The sequence below is a fragment of the Cynocephalus volans genome, chromosome 1, assembly GCF_027409185.1.
Source record: "Cynocephalus volans isolate mCynVol1 chromosome 1, mCynVol1.pri, whole genome shotgun sequence".
NCBI lineage: Eukaryota > Metazoa > Chordata > Mammalia > Dermoptera > Cynocephalidae > Cynocephalus > Cynocephalus volans.
Window position 1 is genome coordinate 297,817,958 of NC_084460.1, and position 21,385 is coordinate 297,839,342.

Below are 21,385 nucleotides of genomic sequence, written 5' to 3' on the forward strand. Positions count from 1 at the left end.
ATAGGTCTTTACCTCCCTACCCTTTCTCCCTCTGTGGCACAAGCGTGCTCAGGAGCCGTGGCCAGTGTCAGAGGATGCCTGAGTTGGATAGCACAGTCTGGAAGGCTCCGTGCTTCTCCTCGGGGCTGCTCTTGATGGCTCCTCTGTTAGCCAAATTAAATTCCCAGATGAGCTCTCCAACCAGTGCTCCCCAGGCAGGCAGGCAGGCAAGGGCTGGGGGTTTCCAGAGGCTGTAGGATGGAGCTGCCATCTCAAGCCACCCCCTGCACCAGCCTTCCATGTCACCGCCCCAGCTCCGCAGGCTCCCAGCATGCCAGTTTTCTCAAACGTTCCCTTGGACAAGATTCTCAAGCAGCAGTGGGCTCCAGCTTTGACTACTTTGGGCACTGTGGAAGCAGAAGACTGTTTCCTAAACTTGCTAAAAACTCGGTTTTGGATTTTTCAAATGTCTTTGTAGGATGCCCTTAGGAAAAGTTCTCGCAGAAGAGGTCAGTTAGATTCCTAAGGTAAAAGGACGTGGTTTGCTTAATACACAGGGGTTTATGGAAGTGTTTATGTAAAAGATCATCCTGTGGACATGAACCCCAAGTTTCGGTCCCAAACAGACGTTTTCCACATACTTCTGTCGTGGAAAACAAACCCGGACTCTTGACAAAAACAGTTGGTGTGTGGCCCCAGCTGTGCACTGAGCTCCTGCAGTCCTTATGGGATGACATATTTTTTGAACCTGTGGCTTCAGAACCAAGCTGCCAGTTGTGGAATTGGGGACACCTGGCCTTGCAGCACATGATGGGGTGGGTGTGGGGATGGGAAGCCCCCGTGTGCTTAGAAGGGTCAGCAGCCTGGGGAGGTCTGATGCCCATCTGCCCACAAACGCAGGCAGGTTTCTGCATGCAGAAGACTGGCAAGGGACCTCAGCTGGGCAGTGGTCCCAGGATATCACTATTGCTGCAGATTTCTCTTTCCTTCTTTATCATCCTTTCCTCTGGTCACAGCTTCTTCCAGAGCCCTCAAAGTCTACCCACTTTTGTGGGACCATCCCCTAGAAGTGTCTATTTTTTTTTTTTTTTTTTTTTGCCCTGAGCTCCAAGCTCATTTTCTACAAAGATTGTTTAGGAGACCAGCAAGCCTTGGTTCCTTTAACAAGCAGCTCAGCCTCACTGTCTCCTTTATTTAGCCCAAACTTTACCTGTACCCTCTCCATACCACAGATGGAAAGTATGGAAGGAAACCTTTTTACCTCAGGCCTGTTTCCTATTGTTGCAAACCTTAAACAGTTTTCTTAGGGAGTAGAGAATCTGTTTTATAAACATGGAATGGAATTGCCTGTGAGTGGCCAGATCATAGGAAGTGATTATTTCTCTGGAAATGAGATGGAAAAATGGGCAAAACATTGAGCCAACCCAGACTAAGAAAGTTCCCTGAAAGTTTCTGTTACCCATACCTCCAGTCGCCAGATGTGCTCATCCTGAGTCTTAACCCTGCCCGTCACCCACTGCCACATCTGTCCTATGCCAGCTCTTCCCCAAAGGCTTAGGAGGCATTTACAGTGACTGCCTCAGGATGGCGGGGTTCCTGCACCTCCTTGCTTTGTGGGTGGAGAGGAGGAGACTCTGCACAGGAGGAAGAAGTTATGGTGGATTTCAACTCTAGGTGTCCCTAAAGACCAGAGTGGGTTCCCAGAGTGGGTACCCCACTGTAGTCATGCAGATCCGGTGTTGGAGTAGGGTAGCAAGGACAGTGGCTAGAGTGGGGAAAGGCAAATGGATTTACAGCATCTACAACATTGTTTCCATGACAGGGTGTGTTCAGCAGATGGTTTACGATGGACTCAGGCTGCCACGCCTGTCCAGAAGTTGGAACTTGACTGTACAGCCTCCACATCGTACCTAGGCAGCCTGCTGCATACAGTCAGGCCACATTCGTTTTTGTTGGTACATTTGAAAGTAGACTTTGAGAAACTGGCTGGAAGATGTCCTGGAAATCTGGAGAAAGTATTGTTGCACTGGTTAGGAAGTTTGATGATAGTATCTTCTAGATCAGACTAAGAGTGTGATGGTGAAATTTTTCACCAAAAACTCTTTGCAAGCAAAAGCTGATGGAGGTAGCTGGACTACTAAGGAAAAACCTATCCCAAGATTGAAGCTGTTGGGGTGAGATTAGTTCCATGGTAAGACTAAGACTGGGGCCAGAAAACACCACTTCGTTTCATCTCTTTTTTCTCAAGATGCTGTTATTAAATGAAACCTGTAACACAGTTTACATAACGGAAAGTTCAACCAAGACAATGAGTAAAACTGCTTTACTAGGGTGACCAACCGCCCTGGTTTACCCACAACTGATGGGTCCCCAGAGTGCAGGACTTCCGTTGCTAAAATCAGGGAAGTCCCAGGCAATCTGGGACAAGTTGTAACCCTTGCTCCAGGGTTTGTAATTGCTCCTTCATCTCCATTGGCATTTTGCAAAGATGGCCCTAAGCATTTAAATAAGACTGAAATAATAACAAGAGAATGTGTTGACTTCTGCTGCTACTCTATGGTCCACGTTTTTGCTTTTCTGAAAAATTGTACATCTTCAAGACCTCTAAAAAGCCCTAACTGGTTAACTTTCTTGGGGAGATACGTATGAGTGTCTTGTGGTTTTAAGCACACTTTGCTGGATCACGGTTGAGGTAGACGGAGGGTGGCTTATTCTAGGATCCTTGGATTCCCTTTCTGTGAACTTAAATATGAGCCTGAGGGAGCACCTTGATAGAAAAATGGGAGGTATAATGAGAAAGAACTTGGACCTCAGGGCTTCACAGTTCAGCGTAGGTACCTATTCATCTTCCATGTCGGGAGAGCAGCCATTGACTGCATGCCTGAAATTCCTGCTGACGAAGGTGTGTGCAGGGGATTCCTAAGTGGACCTCTAAGAATTAACTCAGTGGCTACAGGGTCGAGCCAAGGACTTCACAGAGAGACCTGTGCTCACTCTGAGTCCTGGCCCCAGCTCTCCAGGCTTCCCCGGGAGGGTGTTTGGCAGCTGTGCACAGCCCTGCCCTTTGGACCTCACCTGGCCAAAATGTGCATGAATTCCTCACTCTTAAAAATCTCCTTCTGAGATCCTTCCCAAGTTGAAAATGGCTGCGGCTCCATCATTTCTTCCTGACATATGTAACTGGCATTTTCCTTCTTAAAGGATATTCACTACTAGGCAGATTGATTTCTAATCAAATGGCTTCAGCTCTCCTGCTACACTCAAAGCCTTTGATTCTGTATGTTGTTGAGGTTTAGTTTTATATTTTCCAGGTAAATAGAGTTAAACTCAGACCCTAAATTGTCATCAGAAGGCGGGCTTCAATAATTCTAGTTTCAAAATCAGACAGAAAATTCACGTCTTTACTATGTAAAAACAACAAAAAGGTCTGAAATGATTTCTAGGTAGATATTCTCCTTAAAAGAAATCATTCAAGAAAAAGAAGACACCTGTGTTATGAGAACAGACTCTCCTGACTATACTCACTGCTAGTAACTATCATTTTAAATGCATGCAGTGTGCATATAAAATTAGAACATTTTCCTTTGGGGTTGAGGATTCCCTACAGATCTGTGATCAGTCCCTCTACTCAGCTTCACATATCAGCTGAGGCGGATCTCAAACTTTTTGAGGGGGTGAGCATTCAGTTACACTCACAGAAAGTCTTCATTGGTTTTCCCAGAACATTGCAGAAGTCAGAATAGCTCCTGTCTAGGCGATTAGATCGGCAAATTCAAAGCCCAGATTTCCAGATGTAAAGCCGTTAGAATCATGGAATGACTGATAGCCCTACAAAGACAGGCCACCCTCTCTCACTGGGAAGAGCGTAGTGAGACGTGTCGTGTTTGCAGTAGCGTAATTCATTTTATGATGAACAGTAATTTCATCTTGCTTCCCCCTTAGTGAGCCCCAGCCCCAGAAGCCGTCCTCGCTTCCTCTCCAGCCTGGCCCCGTGTGTTCTCAGTCTGCTGTCCATCGTGCAGGTGTCCCCCCATGGCCCTTCCCTGCACGTGAGCCCTCCCACATTCCACGACCCCATCTAGTGTGCCTCACTGAGGTCTGTGCTGTGGCCCCCACGGTTCGCCCAGGGTCTAGCGTGTGCTTGGCATATAGGTATTGGTACTTTCGGGGCACGTTGTCTTGAGTGCAGCCACACTGGAGCTTTGGGTCACATGCTCCTAAGCTGCCTGGGCTCCAAACCTTACCATGAACAATTCCTGTCTCAGCTTTAAAAATTCTGGTGAGATTGGGAACAATAATACCACGTTACCTTAAGTGACCTCCCTAAGTATAGATCAGCTTGCATTGGGGTGGGGGAAGGATGCACACACGCGGCCTTACACAAATGCTACCAATGCTAAAAATGCTACTAGAATCCAGAAGAGCTCCATTTAAAGGCTTAGTAGGAAATTGCATAGCTATAGAAGAACAAAGATCTTCAAGTTTCTAACACTGGCAGGAGCCATCTCTGGGGAAGCAGAAAGAATCCCAAGTTTGTCGGCTATTACTGAAGATATAATCCCCAAGTGACAGGGCTTTGTTTAGGTTGGACAGAAGGTCATGTCCTGTAGTCTGCAAGAGTTCTCTGCTTCCCCCAGAAATAGTGGCCGTCCAGTTATCCACATGGACCCGTTTCCCAGGGAGACCTGGCCCTTCGAGCCAGTGGTGTGAGCGTCACCTTGAGGAACTGGACATGTAGGTACTATCTACTTCAAGTCGTACTTAACGCACTCCCTCTTTCCAAGACGGGATTTGAGGCATCTTCCAGTGGACAGTTGACGTGGAAATACATTGTGAATACACAGTAGGACCGTGCATTCACACCCACACACAGAGCTATGGGCACAACTTCATTTCAATTTGTTCCATATAGAGAATGAAATAAAGGTGCATTGGGTATCTGTGGCTTCAAAGCTTCATTACCTCCTTCCATCTTAAAATTCTTTCCTTCCTTGATTTTTGAGGTGTCAAGTCCGCTCTCGCTATGCCACCGCTTCTCTCTGGTGTGCAGGTAGAAGGAACACTGGACTGCCAGCCTGCAGTCGTGGCCTCCAAGGTGGGCTTCGTGGAGCCCTGGGACTCGGGCGCATTATGAACCTCGCTGAGCCTCTCAAGGCCAGTCATGCACACCTGCTTTGCTGGCCCTTCTTCCTTTATCCTGGGCCTTGGCCTCTGCCCTCCCTCCTCCCTTGGGAATTCATCTGGGAAGACCTCAGAAGTCACACTTAACAGAGGTGACTTTCCAAACACTACCTCTCCTATCAGAGTGGTACCCTGCCCACACAGCTTTCCAAAACCTGCCAACTGCACAGAGGATAGCAGTATATTCCTGGGTTGCTTTTAACTTTACCTTGTAATTCCCATCATATTTTTATTTCTTTTCCTCCATTTAATTCTATAAATGGTGGAGAGGATTCCCACACCTCTTCAGATGAAGAGACACTCCTGTGCAGTGCCAGGCCTGGCACACCCTCACCCCAGCTCACCTGCTCAGACTTGCCTCTCATCGCTGCCCCTGCTGTGCTAGGTTCCTTTCAGTTTCTCGCACCTGCCGTGTTCTCTGGCCTCCACGTCTTCACAAGTGTAGTTGTCTCTGCCAGGAATGTTCTTTTCTGCTCACCTCCTTGCCAGACCAACTGCCGCTGTCTTTCCAATCCCTTCTTCAGTGTTACTTTCTCCGCAGGTTTCCTCCATGAGGCCCTTTGAGTGCCCCTGCCTTCATGTGTGCCTTCACTTCACTCTGTCTGGTCATTTCTCTGTGATCTCTTGGTTTATTTCAAGGCCTGATTCTCCCACAAGCCTGGGAGTTCCTTGAGGCCAGAGACCCTGTGGATCCTGTCACTAATCCCTAGCATCTGGAACACTGGATGGATGGGTGGGTGGATGTGTGGCTGGGTAGGTGGATGGATGGGTGGATGAAGGCACAGTTTAACCATATGTTTGGTGTGTCTTCCAGCCTTAGGCTGGAGTTCCTGAAATTGTAGGAAAGGAATACACCATGTGGTGTTTTTAAGCCGCAGAAATATGTCACAGCCATGTCTGGGCTCTATTTGCTACACATTAAAGAAAGGATCCCTATGCTGGGAGAAGAGCGCGCGCGCGCGCGCGCGCGCGCGCGCGTGTGTGTGTGTGTGTGTCTGCTTTTTAATTGTGGTAAAATATATATATCATAGAATTTGCCATCTTAACCATTTTTAAATGTACAGTTCAATAGCGTTTAAGTATATCTACATTGTTTCACAACAAATTTCCAGAACTTTTTCATCTTTAAAGCTGAAGCTCTGTACCCATTAAACAATAATTCCCTATCCCCCCTCCTTTAAGTTCCTGGCAACCAATATTCCCCTTTCCATGTCTATGAATTTGATTACTCGAGGGACCTCGTGTAAGTCTTTTTGTGACTGGCTTATTTCACTTAGCATGATGTCCTCAAGGTCCATCCATGTTGCAGCATATGTCAGAATTCTCTTCTTTTTGAAGGCTGAATAATATTCCATTGTTCATCCATTCATCTGTCCATGGACACGTGGGTTTCTTTCACCTCTTGGCTACTGTGAATAATGCTGCTGTAAACAGGAGTTTACGAATACCTCTTCTGAGCTTGAGGCTTTAAATGTAAAAACTGTAACATGGGAAAATTATAAAGTATGGCTGAATTTTAACGCCACCCAACCTTACCAGGGCTCTTTTTGAGAGAAACTGCTGGGATGTTTGCCAGGCCCGTTCATGAGTATAGTGACTTGTAGATGTTTAATAACCTGAATGATGGTCTGCAACCAATGTGGTATGAAAACAGCCACCCAGCAACCACATGGTCACATGGGATTTCCCTGTGTTTGCCACATGCCTGTCCTGGGGTAGGAGAGGCACTCGCTATCTGTGCTTTGGGTGACCTTGGGAATATTTCTGTCATTCATCCAATCTATTTAAGAGAGTATAATAAATTGTTCCTCTCATATGTGAACATTTCCAAAGCTGTGGAATGATACTGCCACAAAAGTTTGAATATTTTCAGGGAATATCTATAACTTTTGTTGGAAAAAGTGACTACCGGAAAACTCACCCCTACTGCACGTGCACACAAAAAGTTACATCTTTATCAAAGTCTTATTTCTGTCTAAGGAATTCCTTATTTATTTTATATAAAGTATAAAGCCCCCAGGGCATGGAAAGTGTTTAGGATTTAAAAAATAAAATGGCCAAAATGTGTTCTCACTTCATTTCAAGTTGTCTTGATGTTGATAACATGTCGTGAACATGAGTAGGATGAAACTAGACAAAATAAAGTCTTCATGTTTCTGTTAAGCCACCAAATGTCCTAGATCCTACCTAACCTATTTTCTACATTGTAAAATCCTGCCTTCTTGCTTTTCCAAATAAGATGAAACAATACAGCATACATGTGCGTGTATGTACATTTTTGTAAACATATAGATCTAACAGTGTGGCATGTGGATTGAGTCTTTAAGCTCCTAGTGCCGTTCCTGGAACACTGTCCTATCAGTACACAGCGTGATATTTCAGATCGTCACTGGTCATCCTTGGTAGCCAACTTGTATCATTTTGTTTTCCATTTTTGACCTTTTAGTATTACTGATTGTGGCCAGAAATTCTTGCAAAAGGTAAATAAATCAAAACCCCTCTGTTTTCATCAGTGACAGTAAATTACAACCGAGGACTCTGCGATGGAGGATGGCTGTGGGGGGTAGTGAGGAAATGTTCTTTCACTTCTATTAAGAAATTGAATTTCATTATTATATTTTATAAATATTTCCTTCCATGGCTCATAACTTGGTCGCCAGCTTATTGCTGAGGTCTTACAAGGTAAGGAGAGGGGGAGCTGGAGAGACCTGTTTCTTCTCAGGTGTGCCTGTGGCCCCGAATGGAAACCAATCAAGGTGCGATTTATGTTCATTAAGTGCTTGTCAAAACTGAAAAATTTTCTAATCAACAGCAATCTAGCTGCGGCCCCCTCAATGGCTGGGAGGGCCGCCTCTGCTGCATCGGCTATTTGCCTGTTACAACTCTAGGCTAAAAATCCGCTGATGATTACATTAGGCTAAGCTGCGAAGTAAATGAACCATGTCTTATTTAGGTGCCACTAGCATCAGAGTAGTCCTGCCCCGCAGGGCACTTGATAGCGTTTTATGGCTTTAAAATTAGTGTAGCTTCCCATTTGCTGCAGGGTGCTGCATGTTATGCCTTTGAACTCAATAAGCAAAGGGAAGGGGGCCTTTTGTTTTTCCCCCTTATTTTTTTCCTTTGCATTTTAGCCATTTGGTTTTGCATCTTTTCCAGACGGCATTTTGCAATAAAAATGTCTGACTGCCGTATACATGCTCTCCCCCCCTCCCAAAAAGAAGGGAAGAGGAGAAAAAGTGGAAAATGTCATGCATTTGCAGAGGACAATTTTTTTTCCTATACTACAAAGTGAAAAATAGCTTTGGACGTCACCCCTACTGGTTTATCATGTCAGAATTGCTACCTCAAGTGGGAACAACACCTTAGCTCAAGAAATAGCCATGTAAAGTCAAAGGGTAAATATTTTGGTATTTTTATTGGACAAGAGTAGTAAGAGCTAACATTTATTGAGGGCTTTGGTGCTCTTTTAAGCACTTCATATATTATCTTAGTTAATCCTCACAACAGTCCCATGAGGCAAGAACTGTTATTATCCCTACTTTTAAAGATGTGGAAATGGGGAACCCAAATAATTAAATCACACGTTTCAAGCATGCAACTAATAAGGGAATATAGATGGGATCCCAGGCTCTCTGACTTTGAGGCCTTTGACCAAGAGAAAGCCAAGTTTTGTTTACTGAAGATTTCTCTAGCAGAAAATTATGGTTATCAGTGAATTGATTGCTGTTCATCTTGAACCAAATCTGATACAAGATGCTTTAAACTACCTTGGCAGGCAGTAGAGTTAAGAAAACAATAATTCCTGTAAAAGCAGTGCAAGGGAAAAAATATGTATAGGAGACTTCTCAACAGGCCTAGGTGAAAGTTTAAAAACTAGACATACTTAAAATGTGTGATGGGAAGAAACTGGAGTGAGAATTTTTCCTGTGCTACCTTAAGTCAAATGGCAGAAGACAAGGCATAGCAATTATTAGTGCCCTTGGAGGACAGATGTGTGTGCTCTGCCGCCTTGAAGATCTGCGGTTTCTTTTAGTGCTGCATATTCTAGCAAATTCATCCCCAAAAATCTAAATTTTTTAAGGAGAACCAAACAGGTCTGTTATCACTATGGTGAGCGTTTCTGTATAACTCAAAATTTCCAAGCTCTAACTACTGGTCTGGTTGTTTCCAGCCATATTTAAATGTTAAAATATTAATATTGCAAAGGAATGATGCTGGCTCCTTGAGTTTCATTGTAGTGGAGTTTTGCTTGTGCCTGCCTTTGGAAGAGGCCTATAGTGGCTGAAGAGACGGCCGTTTTCATCTCTGCTGTGTTTATTTTGTACAAGCTGGGCTTGAGCACGCATGGGTTACATCTGGGTAATATTCAATTTAACCTAAAATGAGAAAAATCTTTCTTGCAGTGGTAAAGCTCAATATAGTAGGTCAGTCAAGACAGATACAATCAAGAAGCAAAAGGTATATTCTTAATTCAATTTGGAAGTTGCTACTATTTTGATTTATATTATAATAACCTATCCCCCTGGGCTGATGTTGGGCTTTTCCCCACAAATGTTGGATATTGGTGGGCACAGCCCATGGACCGGAGAGGTTTTCTCTTGCTGTAGTGTGGGTGCACTCCATTGTACGTGAGGCATGCCACTACTGCTCCCTGACTATGCTTCACCAGCCTTCTCTTTTACCACGCATTCCATAATTACCCAGACCCAATAAAACATTTATTAAGTAAAGAATAAAGTCTCATAACCGTTGCCTTTGCCTCGGACACGACATCTAACTTTCCAGATACCTACTTTCTGCAGCAGCTCCAGGTCACATTCGTATGCACTTACAAACATTAGTCAAGTGGTCTTTGCGAAGGCAATTTTGAAAGTGATACACTGGAATTCTCTTGGCTATCTTGGGAAACAAAATTATTTCTCATAGGATTTTTCACTTTGAAGCTGCCTCCTACCTTGCTATTGTGACTATGATCCTTTTGAGAGAAGAATAAATTGTCTTCTTTGAATTATTTGATCTGAAAGGATGTGGCCAGGAGATTTTTCATAATTTTACAGTATTTTCACAGTATTTTTAGGAGTGTGACTTTACCTCTATACCTGAGACTATGTATGAGGCTATTGTTTATTATTCATAAGTGTTGGACTTGAACATTTGCTTGATCTCTTTGAGCAGATGGTACTATATATGTCTTTATAGATTAGTTTCCTTTGAAAATAATATTAAATGGAGTTTGGAAATAGCAGTGCAGCTAACAATGGCTTCTCTTACATACTTTTTCTTTTTTAGCCCAGAAGTGAGACTTTTTAAAAATAGAACTTAACAAACTACTTCCTTTTTGAACCTAGACATTCATGAAATGTAGTGAAAGTAGGGAACAATAAGTCATTCATTTCCTCCAGGAGAAGACAAGAAAATGTAAAAATATTTATCTTTGCAAGGTCCAACTCTTGTGCGCTTTCCCCTGTTGCGTGCATAAAATCATACACACAGAGCTGCTGGCTGGTTTTTGAACGTTGAGTTAAACTACTGGTTCTCAAATTGTTTGGGCTCAGGAACTCTTTACCTTCTTAAAAATTACTGATGGACCCCAAAGAGCTTCTGTTTATGTTTATATTATCTACTGATATTTACTAATGTTAGAAATTTAAATTGAGAACAATTTTAAATATTTATATAATTCATTTAAAATGACAATAATAAACCACCCATTACATGTATATGTAAATAATATTTTTATGAAAACTATAGTTTCCAAAACAAAAGAAAATCATGAGAAGATTTTTTTAACATTTTTTTTTTACATTTTTACACTGTTACATTTTTTCAGATGTCTTTGATGCATGGCTGAATAAGAGAGCTGGATTCTCATAGCTGCTGTAATCCATCGTGACATGTTGTTTTGGTTAAATATGTGAAGAAAATCTTGCCTTATCCAGATATGTAGTTGGAAGAGGAAGGAGTATTTTAATAGCCTTTTCAGATCATTGTGGATATCCCTTGCGTACTACACCAAAACTCAACATGTGGTAGTTTCTTAAAGTGTAGTAATGCATGTGGCATCTGACACCATATCACTAAATTTTTCCTTCTGTGTTATAATAAAATCCATCAAACTGACTTTGAATGATCTCTTGTGCACATTTTATCCATACATGTGGCATCATGCATTTGTCATTTCAAAATATTGTTTTTTGAAATGAGGAATGCAGATTTCCAAATGGTGACACTTTACATCATATAATATTCAAAACTTACATTGTTTGATATCACCACCAATCTTGTCAGAAAAGTTGCTAAGTATTTGGAAGGTGTCAGGCACATGGTGAGAGACACAAGTTTTAAAAATTCTGATTTTCACTGGAAAGCTCAGTTTTGTCACTGGCCACTAATATTGTCAGCTGTTTTCCTTAAAGTGCTCACTTTGTTCATTTTCAAGAAAATATCTGCCAGATATCCAGGACTGAATAACTATAGTTAGTCTATGTCTGGCATAGTCATTGTTTCAAGTGAAAATGTGGTCCCACCAAAAAAATGGCTAGTTTAGCTTGTAATTCAAGCAGTTGCAGAAGTGCCTTTCTGCAAGACAACCATCAACCTCAGTACCTAGCAAAAATGCTTTATGCAGACTTTCTATGTCAGCACTCAGAAAATCAGAAAGACATGTAAAGGGTTGAAATTTGTAAAAATCAGTATCTTATTTTTTGTTTGTTTATATTAAGAACATTCATAAGTGAAAGTATTTTTGTTTTTACTTAAAGAACATGAAAGTGACTAATATAATGACAAACAGTACAGTATGGGACTGTTACCTTGTGCCATGCTAAGGTGCCAGCATTTTTACCCGCCATTGCTTTTGCACCATCAAAACAAATTTCAACACAGTGATAAAAAGACAAATATTGTCTTTGAAATTTTTACTGAATTTGTGAACCCTCTACTAGGGTGGCAAGGACCACACTTTGAAGATTGCTAACCTAGATTATGCAAAGAGGAAAAACTCAATTAGATTGTCCATGTAAAAAACAAAAAACAAAAAAAAAAACCCACAGGAAATTTCAGTATGTCTGAAGAGTTATCTAACTTAGACAAAGATTTGTATATTGATATAAAATATTAAATTTATCAATATATATGTACAATTATAAGCCAGAGCTTATTGGGAAAACCTAATTGGAACGAAGATTTCCATTATTTTTTATACCATTTAATTATATAAATCAAGAGTCTTAATATTTTTTAAAAGTATAAGTAAAAATAGAGTATGTTGATGACATTATCTGTACTTTAAGAGAGTAGGGTTTAAGCGCTGTCACATTTCCAAAGCTTCGTGCTTCTTACTGATAATCTAATATTGAGGTGCCAATCATACAGTTCATGCATTTCACTTTAGCTTTAAGATCTTGTTAACTGCTTTTGGTACCCCAATGAACACATCAGCAAACCATCTTTCAACAGACAGCCGAAGGTAACCTCCGGATGTGAAGCAGTGAGAATCAATATAATAGTATTTTTAGGGACTGTTGATGGATTGCTGTATTTCGAGCTTAACTTCAAGTGCCAAATGCCCCAGAGCTGACTAAGATGAACTCACCATTTACTGAGAACTGTATAGGCCATCACGCAGGTAGAGAGCTCCAGGATTGCCAAGACAGGACACATGCACCTTTCCCTTTGTAGTTTTGGTGAGTAATTCTTGCATGTTTTTTAGTAGCCCAATAGGGTATTTTAATGAGGACTTTGTACCACTCTCCTTGCTGGAGCAAAGTGTTACCCATTTGATAACCTCCCAGTCCTGGGAACACATAACTGTGAAATTTGGGGACAACTTTGTACAGCAGCAAATCAATTAATTCTCCGTATCAGGAGTGATCTGGTACGCCAAGGCACTAATGACTCCACGTCCTTCTCCAAAGGCAGCTTCACAGAAGGCGGGGGCCACATTAAGCTGTGCCTCTGTCAGCAAGCTGAAAGCTGTGGGTCTCTGACACAGCTCTCGATTGCTAGCAGGTTTCTCTCATTGCACCTCATTTGCATCTGGGACATCAATTAGCATGTTTGTTGAGGCTAATTGAATGAAACTCAATCATAGCTCTTAATTGCTTGACTATGTGAAAAGAAATCACATTAATGCAGCTAATTAAGTGTACGGCAATAGATGCAACATAATTAGGAGCGAAATGTAAAAAACAAGGGATGGCAAAGGTGCAGAGGCAGGGTTGCAGGGGACGGCGAGGCACAGTTACCGAGCTATTGGCGCGTGCGGGAACAGGTCCCTTTGCTCCAGCGCCTGCTTGGAAAAAATAATCCGCATGATGAGCATGGACAACTTGAGAAGAAAAATGCAAATAGGTTTGCAATTACTACTTTTTCAAGCTGTTGAGGGGCAGGAGATGGCACCTCTGGGGGCCTTGGCTCTTGAGTGGGCCCCAGGGACTTGTTAAGTGCTGTTTAAAAGTACTTGGCTTTGAATTACCCTCATGCCTTGTTAAAGGGCTTTTTCCTCTTTTATCTTCGATCAGCATTTTCTACAACTAACATGGAGAAGGGTAGTATCTGTAACATTTGCATATCAAAATTGAGCTTGCTGTCTTTATTTTCCCCAGGTCCCCACCTCAGACCCATCAAGGGTCTGCACGTCCCACTTCTATGGAGACCACATTGTTTAGCGCTTGTAGCTTTAATTCTTCAAGTACCAAGCTGGGGAGAGATGAAAAGGATAAGTTCTTTCAAAAACAGAAAACTCAGTGTAGTTTCTCCTCCTGGGAGAAACTAGAAGCCTTGGACGGACCCATGTGTTTCACATTCCGACTGTTTATGAAGCCCCAGGTTGGAGGGCTTTTATTGACTAGGAAATGCATTTTGTAACGTTTTAAAATTTTTCAGTGACTTAAAACATAAGAATTGCCAAGTTTATATTTTGATTTTTTTAGAGCTAGTTCTGAAGTTTCAGTGCCTAACTCAGGCAACAAAACAGATCCCCTAGCCCATGCTGAGCTAAAGATAAATGTGTTCCCTTGTGCGTTCAGATACAAGAGCAGATACTTGGTGCATTTCTATAATAATTTTAAATAAAATATCCTGGTTATTGTATGTTAAGACATGCCTATTAAAAGGGCCCATGCTGAGGCTTAGTCACTATCTGATTAGCCTCATTTTAGAGCCCATAAGCAATAAATGCTCAATTACACTCCTGTTATTGTATTTTAATTTGTTAAGAATTGGCATTAAAGAAGAAAGTTATAGCAAGTTGATATTTTTAAGGGAGTAACTATGCAAGAAGGAATTCATTATTTACAAGCATCAACTTTGGTTTTGAAACGTGGGTTTGCATTTTCAGTGGATATTAATGGAAGTAAATTCAAGATGCTTCAGAACAACCTTTTTTTTGTTAACATGACCTACTCTAACCAAGGCACACTTTCTTCTTTGATGTGCTTTTCACTTGCCATCCTAAACACTCAGCTCAGTCATGAGAGTTCCTATATTTTTTCCAGTCTACCTTATCCTTCAATCTAATTTAGTATAACTAATTTAATAATACTTCTCTTTCCATCTTGGGTCCACATCCTTTCAAAACCACAGGTTTTTTAATAGTCAATTATATTTTGGGGAGCCCAGCATCTTGACTTTCAAGTGGAGTCTTCTGTCAGGGGCGTGTAAAGTCAAATTTGCTCCTCCCAGTCTGGATACAGTCTTTTCCTTCCCGAATCCATAGGATTCTCCTTCAGGGGGCTGGGACTGACCCCAGCCAGCAGACATGGGGACGTTCCTCCCTGAGCCACCCAGGGTGACAGGCGCCTCTGCTGAAGAATGCCTGGCCTCGCCCCTGCCTCCGAATGTGCCCCAGTGCTTCTCTGATCCTTTCTCCATGTGTTTTCAGCCCATTGTTCTTCCTCCTGGCTCTGACCTTGGCTTTTTAAGTTTTCATTTGCACCAAGAGTTGGCAGTTTGTGGTCTGTTCTCAGGAAGTCACCAGGGACCTTGAAACATCTTTTTCTCCTGGTGCTAGTGCTTGGCGAGCCCCTTAGGGTTCTGTATTTCTCCTCCTGCCCTTCCTCCTCTGTTGAGAAGGGGTACAGGAGCACCCTTTCTTGGACTATGGTTTGGCTCTCATTTCCCGCCCCTTCCCCCCCATTATTTGCTTGGTTGGCAAGGGGAGGTCTGCACCCTTGACACCCCAGGCTCACCCTCCCCCCTGCAGATGGGCTGGAGAGGGCGGCTCTTCTCACCCTTTCTTTCCTGAGCACCCACGTTTTTATTGCTTTCCCCGGATTGGAATATTGTATGATTGGTTTTGTTATGTCATTCCATCTATCAGCAGACTTCCTGCTTGTGACAAACCAGTGACTCCTCCGCCCTTCACCTGCTGGAATGTGGACCTTGTCCTGCAATTAAAAGATGGAGGGCCTATTTCCTGGAAGCCATTGGGATCCTTCTCTTGGCTTTTCTGTGCTCGCTGTACCCCTAATAGCTCCCTAGCTGTGCTTTGGCAAACTTAGCTCGTCCTCAGACAGGTACTCTACCACTGGCACTGTGATTCCAGGACTTTATCTAGTCATCTCTCTGCACAGTAGCTGCCCTGGTTGACTGTTACAAGTGGACAGTTTACTTTTCCAACCTGCCTGTGTCCTTTGTAGCTGGCACCTGGGTTAGTTTGGCAGTTGTAAAATTACATTGATCCTAACTTTATCGCTTATGACAAATACAAATGTATTGGTTTTAGAATCTAAAGATAATCCATCAAGATTTTGCCAAGGAAAGAATGAATGTGTTTACTCCCACTTCCTGTTGACTCTTAAAACACTTGAAATACTGTTTCTCCAAGAGTGACTTAGAATATATCCTCTCTTAATGTACAATATCAGTGAATATGTGTTCAGAATGCTTAAGATACTGTCTGCAGATAAAGAGGCTCATTACCAAAAAACATGTAATGCATTAAAAGGTCAGTGACTCCTGATTTACTATCTGGCCCCTTACCCTGGCTCTCAGTTGCCTTCTCCCCTTGCACGCCATCAACCAGTTCTTGGGTATGAGAGCCCACCATGAGGTGTTAGGTGACCTGCACAAAGAACTCCTAGGGTTCCTTGATAACTGCTAGTCACTCACCTCCAAGGTGTAGAGAACAAGATTCTTCTGAGGACAGTGAACCACTTGGAGAAACAATACTTGAGTACTGAATAATGCACTTTCTTTTTTAACACCCAGCTTTTGTACATCCATCTGTGAGCTCCATATTTTTTCAGTACCACGCCACTTGTCCCTCAGACATCTACCTGGGTCCTTCATAAAATGCTTGACCTTTACCTACAGTTTTCACCTGAATTCCCACCAGACAGCTTCAGTCTTACCTAGATGTTTAATGGTATTCCCATCTGAGACAGAAGGATTATTACAAAGTAGTTTCCTACTCTATGGAATTTTACCTAGAATTTACAAGATGAGCCCAGGTTCCCAATGTGCCATCTAATAAGCAAGAGTTCAAAACATATGATTTTATGTTACACTTATTTTCTAATCCCCCATGAAGAAGCATGTACTATGTCTGCTTGTATTTCCAGTTCCTGGGTCATCTCAGGACACAGAAGCAAGACTCTGATTTAAATATAATGATGATGCCACCAGAACTAAGCAGATAAAAACCTCATTATTTTTAAAGTGCTTTCCATACTGAAAGGGTCATAGATGACAACTCATGATGTCTGAAAAAATCTTTTGTCCTAGATTGTAAAAGGTCATCTTTTTAATCTCTCTTGGGTGTTTAACATTTTGAACAGGATTACATGCAGAACGTTCATGGTAAAGAGATTGATCTTCTGAGAACCACTGTGAAAGTCCCAGGAAAGAGGCCCCCCCGAGCCACGTCAGCCTGCGCGCCCATCTCCAGCCCTAAAACCAATGGCCTGTCCAAGGACATGAGCAGTTTACACATCTCACCAAATTCAGGTAAGCTTCCGGCAGACGCACTAAAGAAGTCAAGTGCGATAACAGTAGTAGATGTTACTGGCATGGACTCTTAGGTTAGGTGGAGACTTGTCTATTACATTATAGATTAAGGTTTAACGTCACCCATTCTGTGACTGATCGTTTTCTCTACACCTTTGGGTTTCCCTGGATGCCAGCAAGCAGATGGTGGCACTTTGAGTCACAGCTGTACAAACCAAGCATCTAGGTTTTCTCGGGGCCGGGTAATCAAAAGTAGAGTTCTACTCATGAATTGAGTACTTAATGGCCTTCTGAAGAAAACTTGGTTTAATTGTTAATATATCAAGGATTAACTAATGTCTGGTGACTGTGTATGAAAGTGGAAAAACCATTTGGAGCAAGTTTTGAAGGAAACTATTTGACCTATATAAAACTTGAATTCTCTCCGTTTTATATTTTAACTATAATCTGTTATTCCTTAATGTAACTTGAGTGTTCTTTATTCTCTTTTAAAGGAGTTTTTTTTTTTTTTATTCGGGATCAGAGAATGTTAGTGTTTTCTCAAAATTTGATGTGTTTGGAAATTCCTGGCCTGTGTGTGCAGTTGCAAGCCCATTCAGGATGCCTTGTTCACTTTTGTTTAAGAGTCTTTGCGAATGGTTGATTGTGCTGTGGCCTTAACCCTCCCGTGATTGCTTATCTGGGAAGAGGTGTTAAGACCCCCTGGTGTCCTTCCACTAGCACACTCAGACGTCTTCAATGTATGGAATACCTGCCAGAATTTTTGTTGTTTTCTCCAGCAAAAGTCCCTTTTTCTCTCCCACCTACATCCAGTCTTCTCAAAACAGATTTCTGATCTGCAGTGATTTTGAACGTAAATCTCCATTTGTTAAAGAGGGGTGATGCCACCCACACAGTGCTGTGGCATAAATGACACTGGCTGGTGAAAGCAGGATGGTCAAAGGGGTCAGAAGCTGGGGCCCACCAGCCTGGGCCCTGCCGCGTGGTGTCAGATGCGTCACTGAGCCGTCTCTTCACCACCATGCTGGCCTGCCTGTTGCCGGGCTGTGATGTCAGGTACCAGAGCCTATGTGAAGGTGCTGGGAATCTGGGAAAGCATGATAGAAACACAAGCTGCTGTCACTAATTGAAATAAAAATGGACTTTCTGCTAAAGGAGACGTGAGTTCCTTCCAAAGTGGTGAGAGATTGCGTTGCATGGCCTCCTGTGACCCGCTGACCATGAGATTTCCCTTGTTGGGAGAAGAGGGAAAAGTAGTGCCCAAGAAATAAAATAAAGTTCTGTGGTGAATAAAAAGCTAAAGTCTCCATTGCTTTATTACATTACATTGTTCGTTCATTTATTTTAAAAATGTTTATTGAGCACGTGTTTTGTGCCCAGAGTCATCTATGCTGTGACTATGGAGTCTCTGACCTCCAGACTTCCTATACAAGGTGGTCTTATAGCCAGCTAATTTTCCACCCCCCCCTTCTAACCCATCACATCACATCTATCTATTTATTTATTCAAGTCAGACAAACAATTATTGAGTTTCCTTGTTTTTAATTTATTTTAGAGTTGACAAAAAGTTGTATATATTTTTCATGTACACCATAATGTTTTGAGAATGGCTGAGTGAGGCCGTTTATTGAGTTTCTAATGTGTGCCCTCCCCTGTCGCCAGCCCCAGGCACACAGATGAATAAGACATAATCTGTGTCCTCAAGAATCTCACCCTGCTGTTGGGGAGAAAAGTAGTGGGGACATGGGGGATCCAGAGATGGATGGTCAGGAGGTGGGCCAAAGCTTTAGGGCAGAGGGCATGTCTGTGCTGAGTCTGAAGGCAGGGTGGGAACTCAGCAGGTGCATAGGGTGAGAGAAGAGCACGCAATGACTTGAGGAAGTGTGCCTGTGTAAGAACAGGGTTTTAAACTTCCTGCTCTCAAGACTTACATTCTTTGGTGTGGAATGCCACTCGTCCTGAGGAAAATATAATGCTTGATTATACATAGAAAATACAAAAGGCCGTATCAACTGTACCAGGTCCCATGGAGCAGGTTATGTCATGAACCTCTCTGTTAAGGGAAAGAATTGTGTGTCCTCGAGAAGGCATTTCCCAGTGCCCAGTTTCATTCTCTTTAATACCCTTGCTGTTGGGTGAGTGGGAGGATTGGGACATGATTACAGTCCCTGTTCTGTGGCCACACCCCTCAGTTATGACAGCACGTCTTTCCAACCCTCCCCCCTCCCTCCATACAGGGAGCCTGGTTGGCTTTCCCTCTTCTTTGGATCCAAGTAGGGACATGGAAGTGGGGTATGACAGGAACACAGTGCCATTTGGGAGAAGAAAGTTCCTCATGGTCACAACAGTGTGCCGGGCCGGGTGCATCCTCACTAAGCACACAGGTGAGGTCATCAGCTGGTGTCCAGAAGAGTGGACGGACCCTCAGACCACAGCTCCCTGCTGGTTTCTCAGCTTAATTCTCAGGCCCTGAGACTAAGCCACAGGGGAGACACTGCTGTAAGGGGCAGCTGCTTTATGCAAATATTGTGAAATTGTAATTTACATTGACCTCGAAACCTGAGCATTAATCTGTGAAATGATACATTCTTTCTTGCTTAAGAAATTAAAGCATTTTGGGAGATTTGAGTTTTTATACTCTAAATTACTCTTTGAAAATTGAGTTTCTTATATTTAAAATCATCATTCATAAAATGCTCTCTCAATGAGGAATTCCATCACAGCAAATTTAATCTGAAATAAGTTGATGCTGTGTTTAAGTGATGGACTTCAAGGTACAAATAGGTTTTAGTTATGTTAGAGCTATTTTCCAAAACGTGTAATATGCTCTGTAACCTTACTCTTTACTCACAACGCATTCGAATTCTGCTGTTTTTTTTTAGAGTTCTTGGTTAACTGGAGATGTTTCTTTCTTTTTATGCTTCCTTTTCTTTCTTATTCATTTTCTTATCTCAATGTCATTGATTTAAATCAAATCTCTTCTAGTAACCTCTCCATTCACATAAACCTGAGGTATGCAGGTACCTAAATCTTTGTGCATAGCTCTTATTATTGTCTTAGAATAAGTGTGCATAAGTGGAGTAACACCTAATAACTGTTTATAAGGTTCTTGATACATATTTCCAAATTAATTTCTAGGAAGGTTTTATATAAAACACCCTCTGTCCATAAAGTGAGTGCCCTTTTCATCCTGCACACTTGCTGCTATTAAGTATCATTTTTAGAATCTGTACTAATCTGATGAGCAATAAAAACACCTTATGTTTGTTTATTTGGATTTCTTCAGTCATGGATTTGAGCATCTCATATGTTTATTGGCCATGGGTATTCATTTTGATGTATCCTTTGCCCATGTTTGCACTAAGTGTTTATCTTTTTCTTATTGATATGTAAGAACTCTTTGTATATCTAGGATATTAATATTTTATCATATATTTTCCAGATATTCCCCTAGTTTATTTTTTGCTTTTTAAATTTCATGATCTTATCTATGTAGAGGTTTTCCCCCTTTTTATATATAATCAAATCCAAAGTCTTTTACTTCTGTGGTTTTTACTTTAAGCTATTTAGAAAGCCTTTAGTCATCCTGAAATCAGATCACAAGTCATATATGTATATTTCTAAGTTTTACAGTTTTATTATTGTTTCCTTTTCCCTTTTTCTAAAAAAAAATATTTAACCCCTAACCCACCTTGAACTTGTTTGGGTCTTTTGTGTGCAACAGGATGTCTAATTAAATTTCTTATTCAAATAAATAACCAATTGTCCTGTCTCTCCTTGTTAAATTGATTTCTTTCCCTGTTAATTCTATATGTCTCCTTTGTTGTACAACTAAATCATTTAATCAAATGGGCTATGTTTCTGGGCTCTTGAAACTATTCCATTGACCTACTGTTCCCACTTTGCCTTGCTATATGTAGATTTACCACACGGTCTTGGATTTATGACTCAGTTTGTATCTGGTAACACAGTTTAGTATTTCTCTTTTATCCTCCTATTTTTCTTGGCTATTGCTACCCATTTGTTTTTTTCCAAATGAACTTCAGAATAACTTGAAATCTTCTCCTTCCTCCTCAAAAATAATCCCATGGTGACCTTAATTGGAATTGCTTTAAACTATCAATTAATTGGGGAGGAACTGACATCTTTACTATGTTGAGTTTCTTATCATGGAACATGATTCTTTCCCAATTTATTTTATACCTATTGGTTAAAGTTTAGTGTTTTTCTTCATTTAGATCCTTCCATTTTGTTAGTTTATAATTTTTGGTGCATT

General features: G+C 41.8%; 1 protein-coding gene across 11 annotated transcripts in view; it reads left to right on the forward strand.

The window, feature by feature from the left end:
* Positions 1 to 21,385, forward strand: part of AGAP1 (ArfGAP with GTPase domain, ankyrin repeat and PH domain 1) — a 571,061-nt gene that overhangs the window by 356,398 nt on the left and 193,278 nt on the right. For all 11 annotated transcript variants that reach the window (XM_063088245.1, XM_063088260.1, XM_063088272.1 and 8 more), the window contains one exon: positions 16,941 to 17,109. In XM_063088245.1, coding sequence (XP_062944315.1) covers positions 16,941 to 17,109 — 169 coding nt within the window. The remainder of the gene's footprint in view (positions 1 to 16,940; positions 17,110 to 21,385) is intronic.